Raw genomic sequence first — 26,729 nt, forward strand, 5'->3', positions numbered from 1 at the left:
TATTTTTTTAACTTTCAGGAATTGTTCTCTAACATCTGATTATGAGTCAGGAGAGACTTTCTAGGAACTGTTCTCTAATATATGATTCTGAGTCAGGAGAGACTTTCTAGCCCTGCAAGTACTTTCATCTGCTTTAAAATGTCCAGAGGGACATTCAAGAATAGGTATGAGGTTGGACTGCTAATCCAAAGAGATTTTTCTTAGGTTCTTAGTTCAGAGGTACTTAGTCATTTCAGTGTATTAAAAGTCCTTAGCCTACTTCTGAAAGAAGTTGTTCTCAACACCAATTGAACAGATTTATCTTCTGCGGGCCTTGCTGTTCATTTCAGAGTCAATGAATTTACTGCCAAAAAATGACACTGTTTGACTAAATTCACAGGAATTGTAGTCTCCCTCTTCTGTTCTTCTTGTTGTTTTATATCCTAATCCAAAAGTTCCTCTCTGTTCCCTCTCCTAGATTCTTACTCCCTATGTTGTTGTACACACATATACATGCGTCCTATAAGAGCACAACACCATGGTCATATAAATTATCTTAAAGGTAATTAAAGGTTAAAATTTGCTGATTTTACTGCTTTATAAAACATAATTGAGGATAGAACCTGGTCTTATTTCATCAGCTTAAGGCTGATGATGATTCCAAATACATAATTATGAGAATGGAATTTCTAAAAAGTATAATTTGGAAAAGTAATTTATTGCCAGAAGAAGCTGATAGAGGTTTTACATTTTCATCTTGTGATCTTTTAGATAGAGTATGTGTTAATTTAGTGTGTTTGAATATCCTAGCTGTGCAAAAGAGTAGCTTGATTCTGTTTCAGTACTCTAAAATGTGATTTGGATACTTCCTGCTCTAGGTTATCATGCTCTTGATCGTGTTAATTATGCGCAAAAGAGTAGCTCTCACCATTGCCTTGTTCCATGTGGCTGGCAAGGTCTTCATTCACCTGCCGCTATTAGTCTTCCAGCCATTTTGGACATTCTTTGTGCTTATCGTCTTCTGGACATACTGGATCACAGTCCTGCTTTTTCTCGGTACTACAGGTAAGCAGTCACTTACTTTTAATAAATTTCACTTCATTTTTGTATGATTTCTAGCAGAGTTGACTAAAAAGCCATGGGAATCTCAAAGCAAAAAGCCTACTTGTGCTTCTATTTCTGTCTGCTTCACTGACTTCAGAACCCTTGTTTCAAGAAGGTTTTTGTGCATTTGAGTCTTCTTTTCCAGCGTGGTACTTTGTGTGTTAAGATGGCTTTTTGATTTGATGCAAGTTGGCTTGCTGCAAACCATGAGACTCTATTAATAAAACTGCTATAGCAATTTTTCAAATAATTCCCTCTAATTTTACCCACACAGGTTAAAGATAGCATGATCTTGGAGTCACCAAATATTGTAGATAGCACTCAACAGATGAGTACACAGTAAGGGAAGGGCCATTGCACACAATTACTGTCTCCCACAGTATAAATATTGTGATTTTAGTTTTCAGTTGTTTATAACTTAAATGTCCAATATTATTCCCGAATCTTTAGGGAGGTTTTTCTGCTGTTTGTACACTGTATTCTGAGAGCAACCAATGTACTCCTAATTTCTGCCTGCTCTTCAGTACATTGAAGGTGAAAGCTTTGTTTGTATTCAGGGTCTGACAAGAGCTTCTAGAATTAATCAATTCTATAGGTCCTCGGCTACTTCAGAAAAAAAAAAAAAAAGCCCACAGCAGATCCTTTTAAAAAAGTCTGTTATTTTGCAGTACATTGTGGGCAACAGAGATTGTCATTCATTATTAAGTGTCTTAAAATTTTGAAATATGTTGTTTGCTAGTACCCAAAAGTAGCAGTGTTTCAAATCACAAAGCTATTTCACAGAGATACAAGATAAATATTTTCCATGTCCTGAGTTCTTAGCAATGGTTGGAGGTAATAGAATTCACGTGTTCTTGTTCTCATTACTGATGAAATTTTTAGTTTTTATTGCATGCTGTGCTATGTGCAGAAAATGATCACCACTGAGAGTCTCAGCCCTGTGCTTCACTTTCTGAGTCAGACTACTGCACAGGCACTAAATTTGTAGCAGAATGTAGTGTGATATTATAGTTAACTGACAGAACCCTTCAATCTGCCTTGATTCTGTAAAAACCGATTTATCTTTATAGCTTATATGTACTCAGGATCATCACTATTATCAGATAAATAAACTGTGTAAATAAGGTCAAGTCCTTATTCACTGAAACCAGAATTATTTCAACAGTTAACTTATTCACAAGAAAACATTAATTTTATATGTAAGTATAAAAGTATAAGAATGTGGGTAATGTGCTGTCAGTGCTAAGTCAAAACATGGTTTTCAACGTAAGCACTTTATACACACAAGATTCCTTGCAGTGTTTTTCTGAATCTTATCAGCTGTTTCATGTAACTGTTGTATAAGATGAAACATCTCACTGTACATTAACACATTGAATTAGAGCTTATCCTAGGAGTGTTCTGACATGCTGTCAGTCTCTGTACGCGATATTGCTATTCACTGCTATTCAAAGAGTCAATGCATTTTTGAATATATGAAATAATTTATTTAGAATTTCTAAGGCTGTTCCCATATGTCTGTTAATAGCTGTAAAGCTAGAAAAGCTTACCATAGGGAAAACAAAAGTGATTGTTGATGTTGATGTCTAGATGTAAGGAGCTAATATTGATTCCTGCCTATGAAAAATACTGACAAAGAGGCAAACTCAAATTAGGAATGACTGAAGTAGACTTCCATTATGTTTAACTATATGAATTATTGCTATGAGATGGTTGTTAGTTGTGGAAATTTTTTGACTGGTTTTTTTCCTAATACCATTATACTTACTGTCTCAAAAGCTCTCTTTCTTAAGAACAATGTTTCTAAACATGGCATTTAAAACTATGAATAGAAACTAGAGGGGTTTCTGCTATAACTGCTAATACCATATGCTTCCTTCATTATGAGCTGGTGTAAGAATAATTTTCTTTTTTATGCTCTTTTATTTGTAGGTAGTCCTGTCCCAAATGAAGAAGGATTTGTTGAATTTCGGATGGCGGGTCCTTTGAAATACATGTGGTGGTACCATGTAGTGGGACTCATCTGGATCAGCGAGTTTATCCTAGCCTGTCAGCAGATGACAGTAGCAGGGGCTGTTGTGACATACTATTTTACAAGGTAAGGATAACTTAGCTCTATGCACACAATGCATACACATCGACTTAGCAGAAATAATGAGCAACAGGGTTTCTGGGGAGAGTATTTGTGTCCATTATGAAAGCTGGGCAACAGTTAAATTGACTTGACTCTTTTTAAATCATATCAAGTCCTGAACTATCTGTTTTGCCATTTATAGATGGTGTTCTTGACATATAAGACTTGAAGTCTTATTTGCCTTGTAACCTGTGCACATTCTACAGACATGTATAGTTGTTTACAAAGTAGGATGCATCTGGAAGGTCATCTGTTTTGCTAATAATTAATGCTGGTAAGATCTGTAGAGGTTAAAAAAATAATGAAAGTAGTTGATTATTATTTTAATTGTGAAACAGTGCCCTTTAAATTATTTACAGTGCTTCCACAGTATTCATTAATCTTTCTTTCACAGGTAACTTAAGATATTATTAGATTCATCATTTACATTTAGATTCTGACAAGATCATATACAAATAAAAATTCACATAAAATTTTCAAGCTGCATATTCCTTTGCTGTATTTGTGAACTAAATTGTGTCTCAGTTTTTAGAATAAAGTATGCAGATATTTTTCAAGTGCATGATTCAGATCACGAATGTTTAATTGCTTTGTCTTTTTAATTGAGGCTATTACCTGAACTGCATTTGGCTTGTTTTCTGCTCTACTCTTTAAAACAATATCAAAAGCAAGGAATCAATTTACTGTGCTGTCAGAAATTTTGTTATTTTATTAATGATGAAGTTCTCCAGTATACCAATGAAATACATCTATGAAGTTATTACAAGATGTTACAGGGATGTAATCTTGTGAATAATTAAACTAGATTGAGTACAGGAATGAGGAAAATACAGAGGAAAGAGAATAATTCTGCATGGAAATAGATTGCTTAGCAATGTGTATGCTTCATCTGTAAGTTTATGTATTTCCTGTCACCTGAGGGTGAATGATTGTTATTTTATCCATACCGTATTATTCCATAACAGCAATTTTATTTTAAGTTAGTAAATCCTCATTTCTCTCTACTGTTATCTTCTTTTTGCTTTTAAGATACAATCATAATTTGAAAAGTGACATGTAAAAATGGAAAAGCCATTAATTTGCACTTACCTATTATTTTGCATATGAGCAGCTTTCCAAATCAAATGAGATGAGGTTATCCATGGAGAAATGTTTTATATGTGTTCACTGCTCATTCACCTTAGCCAGATGGATTCCTTTCAACTCAGGCAATAACGGACCTCAAAGTATTTTGTGTTACAGACTTTGCCCTGAAAAGGAGGAAGTGCTTAGTTAGCTTGGGCATAAGACTCAAGCAATTTGTGTGATTGTGCCTAACAGGGAGTAGAATTTGTCTTCCCCTAAAAGCTAATTGGAAGACAATACGGGATAAGCATATTTTAATCATTAACATCTCAGGATTAAATTATGCAGATATTAGTTTTATGGAATGAAGAATCTACTTTTGTTATCTTTTCTGAATTAGTTTCTCACTTTTCCCGAGCTGGGGAGATCCTTTATTTTTTGAATGTTAGCACATGTTTCTTAATATGCTTATCATCACGCTCTTATTTCTAATAAAGAAGAAGAGCTGTTCTTTGTATGTTTAAGTTGTGCTATTCTTTGAGAGAGATGTATAAGTGAGTTTTTTGCTAGAAAAGAAAAATGGCTTGAAACCATGAATGTGAGAATTTATCTGATAAATTACGAATATTATAACTACACTGCGTTAAATAACTTGTTTTAAGGCTCAACCCTTGGTACCTTGAGGACATAATAGCTAAATCAGTAATGCAAAAAATCTGAGCAGAGTTTACTTGATCAATCAATAATATCCTCTCCAAAGTCTACACAAAGATCCTCAAAAGAACAAGCAATGAAAAGGCAAGTTTATCAGTAGTCTGATTGAAAAAGTATTAGCACAATTTCTTCTTGTTTTGGAAGGTTTTGAATTGCATACCATACATGTAACTTTATGGGAATTGCCAGTTGTTAATAGTGGTAATGCAGCCAACTGCTAGTAAGAATACCTGTCATCAATGAGTGTTTCCAGTTGCTAGAGAATCACTGGCCAAGGTATTGTCAAAAACAGGTTAGAATAGAAGTTAACGTACGACAGTTCATTGACAAGATTCACTCTACTACTTAGTAGATGATTAAAGCACACTTTAAAAAGGAAAGGTAGGACTAAAATTAATCTAAAACTTAACCTAAAATTATTTATGAGGATGCTGGGGATGGAAAAAGATTAAGGGTAAGAAAGGATAAGGATAGAAAGAAATGAGTGAGACCCTCTCATTGAATCACAGTCTTGCCAATCTTAGCCCCAGACTTGGCCAACAGTTTAGGCCTGAAGAGCTAAACAGCACTTAATATCACTTAATCAGCAGTGTAATTTAACAAATTTAATAGAAGAGTATATAGAATTTACTACGAGCACAACAAGTTCAGTGAAGTGCTCAGGTTGGATGTCGCTGCACCTTCTCAGCAAGTGAAGGGTTGAGGCTTGAGGGGTGGGGTGTCAGCCCAGGCTCTGTCAGCAGCATTTGACGTTGGTCCTCTGAGTATCACAGACATGAGTGTTCAGTGGCTCAGAGAGGTCCCACTCAAAAGGAGGTGCTGGTCATAGCCCACTGTGGTCAAGGAGTTTACAAGGTTCCAAGAGAATTTGATTTAGTCATAGTAATTTTCTATCCTGTTCACAATTCAGGTCTGTAACTTTGTTTGCAAGTTCAGTAACAGAAATGTTCTACTTACATTGTAGAAACTAAAAATAAGCACAAAAAAAAAAGTTTACAAGGCAGTTTATTTAAGAACAGGATTTGTTAGACAGGGCAAGTTCCTGGGAGCACAGACTGTGTTTCTGATAAGTTCAAGGAGGTGAGCCCAGATGCTCTTTGTCAAGACAGGGCCCTAACAAGCATTTCTGAGATCATAATGCAGCCCAAGGTGGGAAGGGACAAAGGGGATGCACCACCACATTACTCATTTGTGTTATGAATCAATTTAACACAGAAGAGCTAAGAAAACTAATTCTCTGTGAATAAAATGGATGGAATGCAGAAAGGTTCAAAATATATTCCAAAACTTGATTAAAACCAAAGGAGGTTAGATGTTGGTGACAAAAAACCCCATTGATATATATTATTTAATAATAGAAGAGGCAAAGGGAAAGAAAGAAAGATGGATGTAGAAAAAGATCAGGCAGGGAAACAGGGAGAGGGACAGTGGTTAGGTAGAAACCTACCATGCTTCCAAGGGTCTCAACAACATCTTGTGGCTTCCCTCCATCTAGTCTTCTTGGTGGTGAGGGTCCCCTGCATCCCAGAAAGTATAGAATCCAATGGATTAATATACATTTGGGCCAGGAGGGAATGCCTTAGAGAGGGCAAGTTTAATGCTGTCCCTTGCAACACTGTGCATCTGTTGCATCATGTGCCCCGGTGCAGGATCTGGGTGCTCCTTGTGGGGGGAACTTTTGATAGGCCATGACACCCCTTCTGCTGTCATTCAGGTAGATGTCCTGTAGATGAGGCTTTCCCGGGTAAAGAAGTGACTGCAGCTGGGCAGGCTGCAGAGCAGCGTATTGGTCTTCAGTATGCCTCTCACCAGAGGCTTTTTTTACTGCACACCCAAAACCTCTCCTTTCTGCTCCCACTCTTTGGTGTGAGGGTCTGTTCGAGCCTGGCAACTGATAACCCTGGGCCTGTGGTCTCCACCCTGAAGGTGTGAGGCTTAACCCGCCTGTGAATGTATTTTTTTCCCCAGCCCAGAATTGCGTCACTTTATCTTAACTCCATCAACTTGCAGTCCAGGGCCTCAGTCAGGAGGCTCATTCAGGCTGTGGTGGTCTTTCATGCATGTTTTGTTAAAAAGTTTTGCTATAATAGGCAAAAGTCCTTCATAAAAATGCTTAAGCTATAACTATAATATTTCAATCTCTGACAGTATGACATATTGATTTCTTATTGTAGTCCTGCATCAAAGACAAATCTGTGAGTTACACAGATTGTCAGGGTGAAGTGAGCAATATATCCTTAAAGCCAGTAGAGGATAATATATTCCTTTTACACATTGTTTTATTGAGAATTTGTAGCACTTCTAGATAATGTTATAAAAATACTAATTATTCTACTTCATTTTTTTTTCTCTTTTCAACAGGGAGAAAAGAAACCTGCCATTTACTCCTATTCTGGCATCTGTTAATCGCCTTGTTTGTTACCACCTAGGAACAGTAGCAAAGGGGTCTTTCATTATCACGCTAGTGAAGATACCACGAATGATTCTTATGTATATTCACACACAACTCAAAGGAAAGGTAAGAGAAACAGATGTCATTTTCTTGCTCAAGGCCTGATATATTTGCCTGTTTGTTTAATCAATGTGGGAGGTTGGAAGTCTTGTTTTGCAATAGATCAGGGGTAAGAAGAAATTTTTCACTATGAGGGTGGTGGGGCACTAGAACAGGTTACCCAGAGAAGTTGTCAGTACCCCATCCCTGGAAGTGTTCTGGGTCGTGTTGGATGAGATTTTGAGCAACCTGGTCTAGTGAAAGGTGTCCCTGCCTGCGGTGTTTGGAGTTCCTTCCAACCCAAACCATCCTATTGTTCTATGACTTTACAGTACCATGGGACTGATGCAGATTGCCTAAGTTAGCAGGCTGAATATCAGTTATTGAAACAGAAGGGAATATTTCTTCCATGAAAACTCTTTATCTGTGTTTTCCCACATTCTGTGCTTTTCTAGGAAAACGCTTGTGCTCGCTGTATGCTTAAAGCCTGCATTTGCTGCCTTTGGTGTCTAGAAAAGTGCCTGACATATTTAAATCAGGTAAGATTTTCCATATTAAAGCTTTGTGTAAGGGCTGATACTAGCATATATATTCCCAGACTGCAATCTCATGCCAACACATAATATATTGTACTTTGGAACTGAACTTGAATGACAATACTTCAGTCTTGTCTCCATTACTGAAATTACACTGCAAATCACTACACTGACCTTTGGAATATAAACAAGAACTAACAAATAGCCATACTCATCTTTGTGAACATGGTTTCTCAACATTATAACAATATGCTTAGTGGTTGGAGACATTCCTTCTTATGTCTACTCAGTCAAGCTACATCAGAGTTTCAAAATATTTTTGCTATGAAAAGAGAATTAAACTTTTCTATGTTTAAGATTCTCACTGTGTAAAAACTGTACAAAACATCAAATTGTCATCATCATCTACAAAGGGAAAAAAGATTGCAAAGTGCAACAGACTAGCTAATTCTTGGAAAAGTGGATATATGGGCCATAAATATCGCATGAATAAATATCAGATACATAAATATTTTGTACATAATTTCTCTTTCACTGCTGTTATATTTTTTTTGCTTGGGGAAGTGTAGAAAATAAAATCATAAGAAAGCATTTTAAACGATCAATGTTATCCTTGAAAACTGTCCTCACTAACCTTGAATTCAGTCTAGTTAAGTATTTAGAAATTATCTTGGTTGACTTGTATAATACTCAGATTCTTTTATATTTCCAGATTTTTTTTTGAACTATTTAATTTCTGTAGCTATGCTACTGTTCACCTCCTCCTGCAGGGAAATTGCAAATTCTGTTTAATGAGTTTTTTTGAACAAACTTGTTACTGCATAAATTATGAGCAGGAAAGGAGTAGAATAGTAATTCTTTACCTCATATAATCTTCTGTCAGCTGGTTCATATTGCTTGATTCAACAGCTCTCAAGGGAAGTTTTGTTCATTAAAATCACATGATGAATGTGTCTTCTTCAGAAGCTGTATCTTCCCCCTCACCTTCCCCACCCTTCATCTGAAATACCTGATCATTCTATGAATAAATCTTCAATCTCCTTTTCTCAGAATGCATACACAGCCACAGCTATCAACAGCACCAATTTCTGCACCTCAGCAAAGGATGCCTTTGTTATCCTAGTGGAAAACGCTTTGCGAGTGGCTGCCATAAACACAGTTGGGGATTTTATGCTGTTTCTAGGAAAGGTATGTCTGCTGCATACAGCTATTACAGACCTATGTAGAAGCAATATTTCTTTAGCAATGGCTTGAACCCTAATTCAAAATGCCTTAAAAATCCTGTTTCTCTGTGTGCACATTATTGCATCTAGCTGCATCATATTATGATACTTTTTACTTTTTTTTTTTTTTTTTTAGAGTCAAAAGAAAAGTTATTAAAAAGTCTAAGGTTTTGATTTTGTGGTTAAGACATAGAATTTTAAGGAATGGATGCTTTTCTTTTAAATTCTGTTTAGTATGGGCTCTTTAGGTTTATGTTGAAAATTTGACACATTATTGATTACCTTTTATGACAAAATCAGACTGGAAGATCTGATTAACAGGCCTATAGAGCCTGCTATGAGAAACTGCCAGATTAAGCAACTAAATTAGTTCTACTCTGAGAATTAAAAGGAAACTAGAATAATTTCTGCGATCAGCCAGCCTTTCGAATTTCCAGCTAATGGAGGTATACTGTGTGGAAATGTAATCCAATGAATTACTTCTATCCTTTGAAGTGCCATAATTTACTGAAACAATAAATACTTAAATAATCTGTGGCTAACTATCTGGACAATGGTTGGACTGATCTGTATTCCTTACTGCATTCCTCTACTTCTGTTACATCAGAGTATAGTTGTCTGAACTTTACACTCAGTAAATAAGTGAGTAAGATGAGAGAAGGAATAAACACATAAGGGAAATTCAGGTGCTTGGGAGAGCCTGACATTACATAACAGAGTTTTACTGAGGAATCTTAAAAGTGTTAGGAAACACCCCCTGAAAAGATGTCTGAGATTATTAGAAAAATGTTCAGGTGACAGAAATGCTCAACAGTATGTATAAAAATTAGTGTCAGCTAAAATAATGCAATTTATCAGCATCTCCTCTACCAGTTCAATGTGGTGTTTTTGTAAAAGTTGACCTGTTTTATGATTGTGTTTAGTTGCAGTTCATAATAATACATTCAGAAATATTAAAAAAATCAAGTGGCAACACCAATTTAGTCTTTCTGGTTTTGCCGAAACCAGACTGGTACCCAGTGGAATATCTGTTAGGGCTTTACACATAGTGTAGTTCTTTAGAGACTATTACATGAAGTACCTCATGTGTATTCTGATCTACTTTCTCTCCTGTATGCAGAGGAAATAGATATTATACAAGCTTGGAAGTTGTTTCCACTTGCAAAATGTCAAACATACCATTCTCCTATTACCTAACTTTTCCCTGCACTCCAAATAAAAAAATACAACTGCACGTTAGTTAGTTGATGGGTTGCATCTAGTTGTGGGGTTTACATAATTGACAGGATAAAATTATTTTTTACAGGAATGTTGTATAACACTAGAACGATGACTGCAGAATATAAATGTAATTTTCTCTGAAAAATACTCTTTTTGCTGAAGGATATGTAACAATTTACTTGAACCTGCTGAAAAATGAATTAAGTGTCATTTATTCTCAGGGACGTGGGGAATCCTGGAGGTAGAGGTCTTGGTTACCTGCCATCTGTAACCTCTAGTTCTAACCCTGGCAGACCAAACAAAAAATATCAACAACAGACCAAACTAAAAATATCAAAAGGCTTCTGCCATTAGAGTTGTCTACCATTTTCTTCTTCAGGTCCTGATTGTCTGCAGCACAGGTTTGGCTGGCATTATGTTGCTGAATTACCAACGAGATTACACCATCTGGGTGCTGCCACTCATCATTGTCTGCCTCTTTGCATTCCTGGTTGCTCACTGCTTCCTTTCCATTTATGAAATGGTTGTTGATGTCCTTTTCTTATGTTTTGCCATCGATACAAAATACAATGATGGGAGCCCTGGCAGGGAATTCTACATGGATAAAGTTCTCATGGTAAGTTTCCCCTTGCTCTCAAAGTCTAAGGATCTGGTTCCATAAAATAGGTATTTTTGATTGAATGCGCTAGATGAATTCAATATGGGGTTTTATTGTTTGTTTGTTTGTTTGTTTGTTTTTTACCTTGACAACTTGTTTATGGCTTGATCAGGAAACAGTGTCATCTGATAAGCATCAAATAAGTAATGATGCGTCCTTCCCATGGTATTGGCTTCTGTTTGCAAGCAGTGATCTTGCAGAATCATATTCTTGGATATCATGTCTTGTAAATAACACAGTGCAGAATAGAAAGAAAACAAGGGTAGAAAACTTGGTTTTTTTACTTTCTTGAGAAGGGCCTCTCTTTGGATATAAGAGAGAAAAAATATCAGAGTATTCTACCTCATGCATAGCTAGTGACCACAGTGGAGTTTTCATATAGACATCAACCAGAATTTCACTGTGTCTCACATAGAAATACCAGGCTTTATATTCTATCCTGGAGCCTACATGCTTTGTCAAGGCCTTTTGAAAGGCAAATTAATTTTGTCTATTTTTATTCCATGTTATTCCTTGTTCACTTCAACTAGACACCATGACATAAAAATTCTGCTTCTCAAGTCCTTCACTTTGTTGTTGCGTAGGAAATTTCTTTCTGTTTTTAAGTGGCAGGTGTAGAATATGTTTCTGTAAAATGTATGCTCATGTGTATGCTAGAGGAAGATTCTCATGACTTCTTAGGATATTTTTTTCTTATTATTGTGGGAAACCATGCCAAGAATTTAGTGCTAATTTTTTGTAAACCTCTGGAATCTGGAGTATATAATAAATAAATCAGCCACTGATTAGCTGCTTTTTAGAGTAAAATCCAGCAAGTTCTCTCAGAAGAAAGCACTGATAAATTGTAAAAATATTCTATGTTTCTTTAGTCAACAGTCAGTATAACAAAACCCCAGCAGCTAAAGTTTACTGACATTTTCTGCAGAATTCTTGCCTTTAAGAGAAAAAAATTGCTTAAAATCTTACAGCACATTTTCTAATCTTCATGAAAATGAGATTATGATGTGGTGGAAATATAAGAGGTTGGATTGAGGATAGAGAAATCAGCCAAACCTTGCAAGTAATTATCTCCAAGTCCTTTTGTTTAATGGAGTTCTAATCTTATGCACAGGATACAAGGCAATAAATGAGATTCTGGTTTGTTTGGGGTTTTTGTTGTTGTGGGTTTTTTTTTGGTTTGGTTTGCTTTGGTTTTTTGCTTTTTGTTTGTTTTGTTTTGTTTTGTTTTTGTTTGTTTGTTTGTTTGTTTTTTTAAACCAACCTTTTACCTTGTTTCTCCATAAAGAGAGCATTGCATGGTAAATGTGAAAATTGACTTGTGTGTAAGAGTACACAAGGCAAACATCTGTCTGGCTTCCAGAATTAAGTGGGGGAGACCCTTGTGGTTATTTGGCAGGCTTTTTCGATACCTTGTGGTCAAGTTTAAGCAAGAGAAGTGGGAGATGCAAATTGCCTAGATATTTTGAGTAGTTAAACATCTTGAAGTTCTGCCTTGAGATTTGATGCTTGGAGTCTGCTCTATGAAAGCACTTGTCATTTCATTACTGTTTTTCAGGAGTTTGTGGAGAATAGTAGGAAATCTATGAAAGAAGCTGGCCGGGGAGGTGGAGCTGAGGGCAGAGAGCTAAAACCAATGGTAGGTGCAGATGAGGAGGTGGCGATCCTCCAAGAGTTTCACTTTTACTTCTTCTCCCTCTTTGTCTTTACTGACTGCACTTCTTCAGGAGAAGTTTTTGTTCTCTGTATCACTCAAGATGTTCTGCTTTTTCTGTTTGTGAGCTTGCCTATCACCTGGATGGCAGAGTTTTTGTCACAGCTGAGACCATCTCCTGTAAAAGTAAGATGAAAGGAACTGTCTCATGAAACAAATGCAGTATCGTTTCATTAGGATTAGTGGTGCATGCCATATGGTATATGCAGACAGCCCCAATTGCTGAATAGTCTAAAAATAAGATGCTCTGAGATTCATTGGGCTCTTCTCAGCCCTGAGATGAACAATTTTTGCTCATCTTATATTCACTGCAAAAGCCTGAAATGAAGAACACTACTGCGTGCATCCATTGTTGCAAAGTAGGACCAGGTATTTAAAGCCCTCACCAAATTGTCTTACACAGTGCCAAGGAATTGGATACAGTGATTCCTTTCAACCTGCTCTAATGACATTTCTCCCAGTTGTTTGTTTTATTGCCAACTACTTATGTTGCTTGTCTCTTGTGTGCTCTTTCCATCTCACACTGTCAGATGCACAGACAGTGAACAATGCATCATTTATGCTTCTGCAGCCTGTTTTACTTATGGTGTGCCTGTTAGGAAGGCATTGCATGTCTGAATAGCCTGAAATAAGAACACTATACATGGTACAGATAACAGATAGGAGGATAAATTTGGAAGGTGGAGAACAGAGGGCATATAACGGAGAGCCAGGCTGGGCAAGGTATGATTTGTCATCATACATTATGACTATTTCAAATAGAATATTTTTCCATCATCGCTTTCTCAGAGTGTTTGGGGTCTTATTCATTTCCATACTATGGGGATCATTTTTTAACCAAATGGAATCTAAATAAGTGTATGTTAACAGAAGAATTTCTTTTTTTCAACAATGTATGTGAAGCCATGTTGCATGAGCATTTTTTAACTAAGCTGGAATGGGTTCCTGCTATAGACTGGATAGATGTGTAGCTTTGCGTGTTCTGCTATTTCATTATGGCATACCAATTTCTAGATTTGCTTATGCCTAAATGCTGCTGTGTTTATGCATATAAAAAACTAATTCTGTGCTCATTTGATGTTTTCTTCTGGGAGTAATTCTAGCTGGTCAAGCAGACATTAACGGTGGGATTTTCAGAGCGAGCTAATTGCTATGAATGCAAATGTGCCATGAAAATTATTGAGAACTGGATGTGCAAACTCTCTAGTCATATGCACAAAAAATTCAGTTCAAAAATTTATGTTAAACTCTATTTCAAATAATTGGTTTACCTTAAGTGGTTTTTCACTTATGCTGTTGTCAGAGCTGGCACAGACTGCTACTTACACTTTAGTACTTGACTGCCTAAAGCTTGGATGTTAAAAAACTTTATTCATCCCCAACCCTTATAAAAGTGTGAGCTAAGTACTTGCAAACTAAGTGTGGTCTTATTCTTAGAGGAAATTTTTTCTAAGCTCTTAGCCTGGTAATGGCTGAAAGTCCTCATAGGATGGCTGGAGAAAATGCTTAGCGCTTGAGACTCAGAGTGGAAGTCATCTGCTGAATTACTCCCAATTCTGCTGCTCATGTGATTGTCTTATTTGTAACTGTTTGGGCCTTGTGGTTTTCCATTTTTGGGCATTCAGCTCCAGTTGATTTGATTTTGAAATACTAGGATCTCATGTCCTGTTGACGGTGGGACACAGCAGTTAAATTTCTGATACATTTCCCCAAAATACTGATAGAGGGCCTCAGTTATATCTAGAATAGGATCATTCATAAGTCTGTTACGTAACAGTAGTGCCCATAGTACCAAATTTGCATGTCTGAAAATTAAATCAATATTACTTTTTTCTCTTCTTTTAACAGTCTTCACTGATTTGCTTCAATTTCCTTGAAATACAGATGTTTCTTAGATATAACAATTATTTCTTAAAGTGAAATGCCCTAAGTGCAGTTGTACTTAAAGTAGATATTAGTAGCAGAGATGAAGAAACATATTAAGTACTTCTGTTCTTGTATCAGGGCACAACAATAAAAAACCTCCACCTTTTCATGCTTTTTTTTTTATGGCTTCCAGTGACCCCTTTGACTCAGTTTCTTCTTGTCCTTTGGCATCTGTCTAAGACTGTACTTATGACTTTGTTTTCTAGGCCTCTGGAGCAAGTTCATCTTGAAACTAGCCAGCCATATTGGAACCCATTGACATTCCAAAACAGTATATATATACATATATACATACATACATATATATATATATATACATACATACATATATATATATATATATAAAAATAAACAGCCAAAATCAGAGAAAAGGAACAGGGATTTAAAACTTTTTTTAACAATTATTTTTGTGAAACATGTACTCTTTTCATACGGGTGGCTTTTACAAGCAGCTTTATCATTGTTCCATTTCTTAAATTATTTGTTGTGGTCATGGAAATGTTGATTCTTATCTGCTTGATATTTTAAAATCTGGGAAAGTATCATTGTAAAGATAATCTGAAATCATGACTGGGTTTAGATACAGATTTGCCATGACACTGCTAATCTGCTGAGAGTTTTACTTGTTTAATTTCTTTTAAATTTGCATTAAATTCAGGACAGTGACATGTACAGAAAACCTTAAAATCAAGAAAAGTCTCAAATTTATTTTTTCAAGAGGTGGTTTCAGCAAAAATTTGTTCAGTTCAAATGTGTGTGTAAGCAGTTATTTTACTTTACAGCCCTGGCAGGGCACAGTTTTGTTTACCAGTATCAGATATCACAATAACCAACTCCTCAGGTATTTAGGTGTGTGGGAGCCCTTGCATCTCCTATTAAACAGAACCTACAAAATGGGGACAGATAATTTTTATATGCAATTAACTTCCTGCTTACCCTACTTTTACCCCTCATACCCATTGCCCTCTATCCTCCCCTTGAGTTCAGTAGCCTCCTTCACACTTCAGCAGTGTTCCTTTGAAGGGTATGGATTCTCAATACGGGCAAGTGAAATAACAGATTGTTAAAGCTCAGTCTTAGCCATACTCATGATTAATTCATGACTAGATACAAAGATGCTGAGGATGGGAAGAGAAATGAATTGTACTGCTGTACATTAAAAAGTACGGTATGTTTCATTTCATGAGAGAGCTCTGGGAGGTAGAAAGGATCATTCCTTGCCTGTTGTTTGATCCATATTTGTACATACTGTAGTGGATGGCTAAAGCCAGAAAGGGCAGAGAAACATTCATTTGGAAGTGTAGCTGCCAGGATAATTATCTGAAGTTATTAAATAATGACAAGAGAACATGCTTTTTTATTATTATTAGATACATAAATATCTTTTCAGTCTGGAAGCTCACCAGATATGAATGCTAATATTCAATTATTCAGCATAGTGAAATGGTAAATGCTTAACTGTATTTGCTAAGAATTAATGATCTGTCTATGCTATATATTCCTTTTGTTAACATTTTTTTAAAAAAACTATTTTTGTTATTGTAAGGTTAATATTTCAGAGCAGAATTTTTAAACTTATTGCACTAAATACAAGCTGTCTACAGATAATGATGCCTCAATGGTTCAATCACTCCATTCCAGAAAATCTTTTAAAAGAGTAAGAGCCTTTCTACACAAGCTTTATGATGGAGTATAGAGGTATGTCTAGGTAAAGACATGCACAACTCGTGTAATCAAGGTTAAGTAAGTAAGCAGTTAACTGTGCTTCCTTTCAGACTATCAGACTTTTAAATTGCTGCTGAAGGTTTAAAAAATTATGTAGTATCATTTACCTAACTAGTGCTCTTACATTTTTGGCAATAGTAAAACATTTCACTTTTGCTTCCAGAAGTCATTTAATAACTTTGATTTGTAACTTTTTTTTTTTTCTGTAAGCCAGTTAAAACAATTTACACTTCATATCTCAGATCCCAAACTATTTTAAAGGTACAAAAATAAAGAAACATTTAGAAAGGATAGCTGTTGGGGAGTCAAAGAGAATTACCCAGTCCTGGAAGCACTTACTCATTTAAGTGAATCACATCTGTAACTCTGCTAGCATCAGGAGGGCTCTCTAAGTATGGAAATTGTAACGTTCACATCTGTGTAAGTGCTGACCGGACGAGAGCTTCAGCCTAGTGATTCAAACTGGAGCACAGATGAGGCTTCTCAGTGCAGTTTAGAGGTCTATCTAACTTGTCCAGAAGAAGCACTGAGTAACCTTACTTTTGTGGAGACAAGACATTCCTGCAGTATCAGTGTCTAAGACAGCAGTGGTACTCAACACTGTTATTTGTGTAGATTAGAGGGGTTTAGCACCACAAATTTAAAAACTGGCTTATAGTTAGATGAATCCTAGAAGCTGGTTTTCAAGGCTAAAAGACTTACCAAGTACCTAGTTGCTTCCAGAAAGTTCAGTTTTCATCTTGCTTGAAGGTTATTGGAAGTGCTTAGTGAAAGAAGCCTTGTATTCTGCTCATTTTGATAAAAAAAATTCTGCCATGACTGGTTCCACAAGTTTGTGTTCTCCGCTCACTGGGAAGTCCTGAGTGGGAACTGTTCTCTGTAATTGCAACTAGGACTGCAGTTGGTAACAAATTTTGTATTTTTGTATGACTTGATTGTGCACCATTTTTATAGCAGTTTATCCTGTCTTAAAAATAAATTTGTTTATTTACATGATCTTTAAAAGATACAGGCAACAGTTTTCTATGGGTAGTTGTAATGTTTAAGTGAGAAATCTATATCATTACAAAGTTCTTAATAAAAATGTGTGCACCATTCTTGAGTGTATATCCAGCATGCAGAGCTTTTCAGTCCTGCCAAAAAGGCATTCCATCCAGACACAGGCTTTCCAGTGGCCCTTTAAAGCTTTTGAATGTCCTCTGAAGTTCATTTGCAACCAAACTACAAGCTGCCCTCTTCCAGCTTTGTCTTTTGCACAGAGATAAGCAGAAGACAGAATTCTGAAAAGACAACTTTTCAGGACAAATTTAGACTGCTTTCCTCTCCTACTGGGTGTAGTGGAGTAGGAGGACATTTTGGCATGCAAACCCGATACATAATTTTTGGCAGTAGGGGTGCTGGGGTCTGCCAGCTGTAATATATTAAATGCTTTTTTTGACTGTTGGTTATTAAAGCCAGTGTATGGTCTGCTTTGTGGGAAGCAGTCTAGACTAAGTAGAGAGTGATGCTGCGCTGAGAATAACAATGCAGGAGGAGCAGACGAGACAGCTAAAACAGAGAAAACATCTCAGAAAGTCCATTGAATTGAGTAGCACTCAAAGACTGGAGATTTAGGCTGGACAATTTGGATTTACAAACAATCATTGGGATTACTGCTTCCCAGAATTTGATTTCTGCATCATAGCCTCTGTCCAGTTAGGTTTCAAACAGAAAAAAAGCATGCCATTTCTTAAATTGTTAAATGTTTTTCCACATTATGTTTTCTGTTTGGACGTTGAACAGCACCATATAATCTTTACTGCTTTTTCAAAACAAAGAATGTTTTTGTTGTTACTGTTCTTTTGGGTATCATTTCCATGTTGTTCTCTCAGTGAAAGAGTGGCAAGTGGCAATGTCAGCTCCCATTTGTTCCTTGATCTTACCACATTCCCTTTTACCTTCCCAAGGCAATGATTCAGGATATCATCTGGACTGAATGAGAGGGAGAGTAGGTGCTAAGGTAAACTTTTGAGGTAGGATTTTTTTTTTTTGTGTGGTATTACTCCATCACTGTGGTTGGAAGTGCAACCAATCACTTCTAGAGTTTCCCTGCTGCTCCACAGCTAGACTTAACACATAGGATGGCCAGCTTAAGTTTGCATCTTCAGCTTTCCAGTAGCTCCCAGCTGCCAGAACCAGGACAGGCTTCTGAAGGTGGCCTTAGATCGGCATAGTAAATGAAGGACTTTCTGCAGAAAGAAGGGAGAGCTAACACTGGAAAATGCAGTTAAATGTGGCAGGTTGACCATGGCTGTCACATACACTGCTACTCAGTTGGTTGCTCAGTCCCTGCAGTGGGGTGGGAGAGAGCAGTGAAAGGACAAAAACCTTCATATAAGTGCAGTTCATTAAGCAAATAAGGGGATGGGGGAAAAATCAAAAGCAATCATTTACCAGCAGACCAATGCCCAGCCAATCTCCAACCAGCAGCAGCTTTGGAACCACACCCACCCCAGTTTGATTGCTGAGGGTTACATTGTATGGTGTGGAATATTTTCAGTCTGTTCCGGTCAGCTGTCCTGGCTGTGTACTGTCCATCCTATTGCCGAACCCCAAATGATTGCTGGGGTCCTAGAGTGGAAAATAGAGAAGGCCTTGACCCTGTGCAAGCCCTGCTCAGCAACAGGTAAAGCTTTGTGTTAGCAGCACTATTTTGGTTGCAGATCTAAAACACAGCACCTTGCAGGTTGCTGAGAAGAAAATTAACTCCATCCAGCCTAACCCAGTACATAGGCCCATTTACCCAATAATGGTCCAAGACTTGCTCCCTGCATTTCTGTACAGCATCTTCTCAGGGTGGTTACTTCTTTCTGAAAGGGCTTTTTTTGCAGCAGGCAATTAGCCTGCTCCACAGTGCTCCTTTTCATGGAGGGAGCAGGGGATGTTAGCTCTTACTCTTTCAGCACATAATGGGGATATAAAGCAAAAATGAGCCCTTTCTGTATCAGTGTTCTGGCAATTGAGCAGCCAGTGTAGGAGACAATATACTTAATGTGCCCTCAGGGCATGCACTTTAGTGGTTTGCTCTGAGTGGTTATGAGTATTCTATGAATGTATGTTATAGAGTCAGAATAAAATGCATGTAGCAGACATATACTTATCACCATCTAGTGAGCATTTAGTTCAGAGTGCGTATTACATGCTATATTGAATATGGCACATTCATCTTAAGAAACAGTCTTAAGATTTGTAAGTAGATACTTGACAGCATTCCTGTTTTTTAAATCATGGCTTGGCCTGTGCAGATACCGTTTACTAAATCTAAATATCACTAGCCCATTGTTTCTTGAACAGCTTGTGTCACATTATCAACATAGAAATTCTATTTCATCTTTGTGAAAAAAACAAAATAAACAAGAAAACAACCCTTGTGTTTTCCAACACAAAACCCAGCAGGCATTTTTAAAGCATTTCTTGCACTCAGCTTTGTTGGGATGATGAAAGTTTACTCTAAATATTTCATTTTAAAATGCTCTTCCAACCATTTAATCTTTGCTGTTATTTTCATCATGTAATAAGATTATCGAGACTAGTAAATCTATATTTCTTGTGTTCTGTAGCAAATACTGTTCTCAAGGTATTTTTTTCTTTTATATTTGAAGAGATGAGAGAAGAGATGAAACTCATCTCTTGTAATGGGGGTCATGTATAAAAGGCAAAATTTCTGGTCTGTAATGGAGCTGTGATGAGTCTTGCAATCTGATACAATCAAGCCAAAGCTCCTCAAAGACCAGGATTATGAAAATATTTCTAAGGAGAATTGGTAGCATGAATTGATCTGACAATACCTATTTGGAGGCTAAACTAGTTGGTGTTCATTTGACAGACATCTGTTAAAATGAAACTAGCAGAAAACCAGCAAATGCCCATCAGATTCTACTCCCCTGTCTCACTGAGGTCAAATCATCATATTTTAATGTGTTGAGCAGAATTTGGTGTTAGAAGCATTTAGTACTTTTCTACAGAAACATGGGGCTCCCATTAGAGTCCAGGAATTCAGAGTAAAAGTACCAGCTGACTTTAACAGAACTAGCCTAATTTTGGTAATGTTAAAGACAGCTATGGCCTCTCTAAGTATGTGATTTATAAGTAGATACCTAACAGCATTCCTGTTTTATTCTGGCAGCATAGGTGGCTACCATTCCTCAAGTGTACCACCTCTCCTCTCCAGCTTGAGTGGGAATAGGGGCAGCTTATTTCAAAAAGGCTTGGTGAAATTAGGAAGCTGACTAATTATGAAACCCAGCAGAAGTTGTGCACTAACTGGAGTTCCTGCTGTAATCATGTTTTTTAACTCTCAAATACCATGGATTCTCCATGTTAGTATTAGTTGGGTCCCTCCCTACTGCTCAGACTGAAGTGGAAGAGTATATCTCATTTGAAAAACAGCACCACCGACAATTTCATAGTGTCTCCTAGGGGAGTGAAAACCAAAAGGTGGCTTTGTTTCTAATGTAGGCCAGAAAGCAGCTGCCAGAAGTTAGGTGGAGCCATGGACAGCAGATAGAAAATATTCTGCAGAATCTTCACAGTAGTTAAGAAAATTCACATTCCAATTCAGACATCTCACAGCAACATCTCCTGTGTTCCACTTTAATTTTACTCTGGAGCTGTTCAGAGAAAAATGAAAGTGGAATACCTATAGAAAAGAATTATTTCTGTATAGTGAGTTGTGTTGCTGATTACAGAAACTGCCCTAAGGAAAAAGGAAAATCTTCTGAACAGATTTTAAAGGCTTGACAGTTCTTGCATTGTCATAGTCCATCAAAGCTTCATCTGGAAACAAATATTTCATCCTCCTTTACTCATACTTCTAACAGGGCGATCAAACCCCTGGACTGGCTTAGTGATTTATATTGAATCAAGATCTACTAACAAGTGCTCCTTTTTCCAGTGGAATGCCACCTCCTTTGAAAATGGGAAAAGTAAATGTGACACTGTTCATTGTTGTCTTGAGAACTTAAACTATTTTATACTGCAAGCTGTGAATGCAGGAAGAGAAAAGAAATTAACAGTGCTGATCTAATCTTAGATTTTCTGTGTAAACTGACATTGTGCCAGGATACTGATGCAAAACTGTATTTTAGTCTAAGAAATGTATAGATTTTTTAATGTATCAAAATAAAGTTTTCCTTTTAAGTAAGAAAGAATTTTTTGTATCTTCCATGTGGTGTGTGTAAATATGCTCTCAATACAATCTCATGCTCCTGAGAAGCAAGCCAGACTTTTGCTGAAATTTTACTTTCTTCTGTGCCTGCTCTTCAGCTGAGTAGCTGCAGTAACACCAGACATATTGCCCTGGTACCAAGAAAAGCATTCTGATGCTAATGTTTTCTGAGATGGGTGCGTGAATGGGGTTTGGTAGAGCAAAGACAGGATATTTTTGCTTTCTTCTCATTGATCCTCAGTGATCCTCTCTCTCACTGATCCTCTCACATCTGTTCCTCACCTTCTCTCCAGGGTGCTGGAAACTGCCCCTTTAGGCTAACAATTTCACCCATCACCACATTCCTTATCCTCTCTGATAGGCTACAGGGTCTGCTGAAGGTCAGTCACATACAGAAGCAGTTGGAAAGTTCTTTGCTGTGAAAGGTGAGGTTGTGGTCACACATGCAGAAGAGTCCTTGCTCATACCCAGGAATCAGGACTCTCAGGGCTCATAAGGCTATCTGGAGCATACTGGCTCATAAGATGGTTTGCTTTACCAGGACAGCTGTGGGGCATTGAGCAGTAGGGAGGCATGAAGGAGATCATGCTACGCATTATGAGCCATGCAAGCTGAACATCTGCACACAGCACCTCTTGGGCACCATTTCCTTGTTCTTCAAGGACCTGTATACACTCCCCACTGCACAGCTGTTCTAACGCCTTGGATGTCTAGAGAGGGATGGTGAGTCGAAGAAATAACAGAGGCACATACAGTCACAAAGATTTCTTCCTCTCTCCTCTCTATCCCATAGGCACAGCATATTTCTGCTTTTTGCTACCATTTTTTTTACACTAATACACTAATGCACTAATAAGCCAAGCTGAACCATGTTTTCTGTTGTTCTTTACTGCAAACCACTTCAGCAAGCATTATGTAAAGTATGTATTTGCATAAGATGGTTTACTTTATCTGGAAACTACTGCTACTTCTGAAATGGCGACTGATGCTGTTGTGGCTGATCAGTCAATACCATCAGGAGGAAAAGGACTGGACAGCCCATCAGGCAGGACCCATGCACACAGGCAGAGTCCATGCTGTGGACCCAAAGTGTTTTGCTGCATGTCCGTGTTCTGCAGGTCCACTGAAGGTACGTCCCCTGGCTCAGAGTGTCTATTTCATGGTTTATTAACAGTGAAGCTGTATGGCTAGATGGATTTAGTTGCACAAAACTAAAAGAGCAAAAGACACTCCAGAGATACCCTTCATCAGCAGAGGTGTTAGGGGCAGAAGGCATGAAATATACAGGTTGTGTAAAGCCTGTCTAGTTTCCACTGTATTTTGTGTGTGTCAGAACAGGAGCTTTTAAGCTTTCTTTAGCCTCTATAGCAGTGAGGAACTGAAGCACCATCTGCAGAGATCAATGTTCAGAGTTTCATGACTTCAAGGAAAAAAAGAAAGCCAAGCACCTAAAAGTGGGCTGCAGAAGGCTAGTGAGAAACATGCAGCGAGAACAGAATGGGACATGGGACTTGGAACGAAGATTTCATGTTGCTGTGGTGGAGTGTGGAAGAAAACCCTATTCTCCTGCTGTTAGCAGGGACCTGGAGACAGAGGACTGGGGCTGCAGAATCAGGATTTTTCCTTCAACCCCACAGCAGTTCCCACTGCCAAGATATTCCTCATGCCGTGGGCATGTGCCTCTGGCCACTTAGCCTTGGGACTCAGCCCTGGCATTGGCATTTGCAGAACAGCACAGGTAGATGCCTTTTTGGTTCCCCACTCCCTCAAATGCCCAGCTGTCCCACTGGAGATGAAGGACCTGTCTCCTTGCTAGCAACACAGCACATGTCCTTGGCTGAAGGAGCTCTTCTGCCATGTGTTGAGGATAGGACCCTCTGTATGCAGCATATAGTGTGCAGCAAACAGGCTTTCTCTGAGCCAGGGAGCACAGCTGGAGTCTGCGTGGCTCTTACCCTGCACTATGGTTCACTGACCCTGTTTTAGTTGCTGGTACTTAGATGTTTAATGAAGATTAGCTACTGCCCAGGGAGCAATTATTTAAAATTTCTAATTGCTATTTAAATTATGAATGTGTGAAGTGGATGGAGCTTGCACTCCTGCACACAGAAAACCTAAAAAGACTGTTTTTCTGACACCTACTTCCATAATCTTCATCTAGTGCTTATTCTTGTTTACCTTAGGTACACTAAAAATAAAGTGGAAGAAAATAACAGCACCAGAGCAGATTTTCTGAGACCCTTACCAGGGCAGTCAAAGCTAGAAATAAAGCCTATGACAGACGCTATGGAATTGTTGTATCTCACTACCTCAGCTGATGGTAATAGAGTGGGAAACAAATGGTTAACAGGTATTTCAGTTCTCTGGAGAAGAAATCACAGACCTGAACCCTGTGCCCTAGGAAAAAAAAAAGTCTGCCACAGTCCCGGAAATAGTGATGTCTCCCATTTTGAATTACTTTCCTGATAGCTCTTACTTGTATTCTAGTTTTAAATATTAAGTCCTGAATAGAAACCTTGGACAAAAAAGATTTGCTAGGCATTGGCGATGCCAGATGGAGCAGGGTAGTCTGGCCACTTCTCCTGATTGCAGGACCTGCCATGTCCCCCCATACTTGCTTCCAGGTAGGAGAGGGATGGCTCAAAGATTTGGACATGCCTGGGGCCAACACACTGCTGCTCTACTGAAGACCTCCTCTGTTGCCTGGGACTTACCACTTTCTGTCTCTGTGCCTCTCTTTCCTCAAAGATGGTGATGCCATGAAGGCCAAGTACATTAAAGATCAGTCAGTACTCAGGTGCTGCAGGAGGACAGATGAATGAAATAGGGGCAGGTAAGGCTATGTGTGAAATTGGGATCTAAAAATGTCTCTGCAGCTGCAAGAGGCAATTGGGTGGAATTTGTCTCCTATGCAAGAGAAATGATACAGGCATGAACACCTCAGACTGGTTCCTCTTCTGATAGTTAAAATATGTGAAAACTCAATCCTCCTCTAGAAAATCCCCTCCTTAGGATCCCAGTCCTTTAGTGGGTCTTGGTAGTTCACTGCCTATTTTCTGCAAGAAGAAAAATTCACTTGTTGGAAGGTGTGCTGGGTGTCTTTCAAATCTCTCAAAATTGCATTGCCCCTATAACAACAACAACAAACCTAACTCTAGTGCCTAATGTTGAACATTGCTGAATGAAGTAAAGGGATTTCAAGGGATTTCTGCTGCCTGTTTTGAAAGGTTGGGTAGGAGGTCTGCAGAGGAGTTCTTCTTTCTAAGGGCGCAGAAGCCCTACAGTCTCCAGGCAGGGAGCATCACAGCTTGCTTTTGAAAGTTGTGGTGTTGTGTCTGTGCATTATGGAACAAAAAAAGAACAAGAAAATCTCAGAAAGGTCTGTATTGCATTGCAGTAGGAGATCAGCCTGCCAGAAGAGCATGTGAGGTTCATACTGTTTATGATGAAGTTTGACAGCTTTATAAAAATGTAATTTGCTCCCCAAAAAAACCAACATAAGCACTTGCAGGTATGAATTTCCCGGAAGATTAACAGCTTGAAAAGCTATTAAGCTTCTTAAAGAAATAATAAGGAATCAAAGCTTGAATGAAGAGTGTAGGAGAACCATACACAAGCCTGAATTTCTGTTCACTTCATTGTATTTATGGGCCAGGGCCCCCCACCTTTCCATAATCACCATCTGAACTTTAGAAATAGCACATAACAAGGCAAGTAAAAAGCACACATTGAGGTTTTGAGTCATGGGGGCAAATGAACTCCTGTTTGAAATAAGTTAAGTATTTGATATGTGGCTACAAACAGGGGTTGGGCTCCAGAAGGGCTCCAGCCATGACACGGTGAAGGAAGTGGGAGGAAGGAGTGAATGGACTGGTGACCAGTCAACACATCAATTGAGGTAAGTCACATCAGTGGCAGAACCTTGTTTGTTGTTCAGGCTGATATGGAGGAGCCTTGTATTTGCACCTTGTAGCTCTGCCCACTCCCTCTGAGGTCCTGCAGGTGTTTTCCAGCTAACATTTCTGGAGGGATCAGGCTAGAAAAGCAGTAAGTAGGGAAAAGGTAATGGAAAAGGTAATAGGACAATATTGGAAATATGTCCATGGAAATGGAAAAGGTAGAAAGGTAGAAAGGACAATAAATAGTAAATGAAGTGCCAGAGCTCAGAGACTCTCCTTGAAAGTGGGAAAGAAGTCTGGAAAGCTTAGAAGGGATCCAAGAGCATTATCTGTGCCATACTTACAGGAGGGATGGCAGTGGAGTATTTCTTTTGCAGGGTATTTATGCTTGCCTTTAACAATTACAACTGCTGTAATGAACTGCTACTAGAAATTGGGGGGGAAAAAAGAAAGTTGCTTTGGCTAGAATTAAGTGTTCACACGGAGGTGTTTTGAAAAGTCGTATGAAGACAAATGAGCCCTTGCCGTCTGAGCATTGTTGGATTTGCAGCAGAAGGAACTTTTGGAGAGACCCTTCCTTGAGTATCTTTTTTTTGCAAGGGGAAAAAACTGTCCTTGCTGCCTGTTCTGGTATTAAAAATGTTAAGAAGGTCTGGTGCAGTGCTGAAGGCCAAGACACAGAGCACTTTGGTGATAGTAGTAACACATCAGGCACAGGGTACTGAGTATGTCACATATGTCCAGATATACGTATGGCGTGCTTGTGCAGGTGAAAGCTATTAAAAAATTATTAGCACTTTACACTAAAGTAGTCTACTCGTTGGGGAAAAAAAAAAGCAGCTGCTCCTGAGTCAAAGGTTTAATTTTTTTTGTATCACAAAACCTAGACAAATACAAAATTTTTGTTTTCACTCTTCCAGATGAGTCCTGCCAACTCATTCAGCCTAAGGGCAGAGCTCAGTACAAGGCATAGGCAGCATCCTACAGATGCAATAGCTTCATCTGCTATTCTGTTCCTTCCTTTGCAGTCACAATAATGAAATCCAGGGGGAATTAAAAGTATCCTGGCTACAGAGCCCATCAGCCAACCATTGTAATGTGGCTGTGAAATGCAGAGCCACAGCAAGCACAATTAGC

At 38.1% G+C, this 26,729-nt stretch overlaps 1 protein-coding gene across 6 annotated transcripts in view; it reads left to right on the top strand.

Annotated features, from left to right (window-relative positions):
* The window catches only part of SLC27A6 (solute carrier family 27 member 6), a 139,752-nt gene that overhangs the window by 46,986 nt on the left and 66,037 nt on the right, over nucleotides 1-26,729 (top strand). For 2 of the 6 annotated variants that reach the window (XM_056514652.1, XM_056514653.1), the window contains exons 9-16: nucleotides 858-1,044; nucleotides 3,016-3,181; nucleotides 7,358-7,514; nucleotides 7,943-8,026; nucleotides 9,074-9,211; nucleotides 10,847-11,083; nucleotides 12,681-12,761; nucleotides 22,699-22,822. In XM_056514652.1, coding sequence (XP_056370627.1) covers nucleotides 858-1,044; nucleotides 3,016-3,181; nucleotides 7,358-7,514; nucleotides 7,943-8,026; nucleotides 9,074-9,211; nucleotides 10,847-11,083; nucleotides 12,681-12,761; nucleotides 22,699-22,822 — 1,174 coding nt within the window. Of the gene's footprint in view, nucleotides 1-857; nucleotides 1,045-3,015; nucleotides 3,182-7,357; nucleotides 7,515-7,942; nucleotides 8,027-9,073; nucleotides 9,212-10,846; nucleotides 11,084-12,680; nucleotides 12,762-14,968; nucleotides 21,671-22,698; nucleotides 22,823-25,969; nucleotides 26,218-26,729 lie in introns of those variants that run through there. The other 4 variants (XM_056514654.1, XM_056514655.1, XM_056514658.1 and 1 more) reach the window with 4 other exon arrangements.

The sequence above is a fragment of the Oenanthe melanoleuca genome, chromosome Z, assembly GCF_029582105.1.
Source record: "Oenanthe melanoleuca isolate GR-GAL-2019-014 chromosome Z, OMel1.0, whole genome shotgun sequence".
NCBI classification, from domain to species: Eukaryota; Metazoa; Chordata; class Aves; order Passeriformes; family Muscicapidae; genus Oenanthe; species Oenanthe melanoleuca.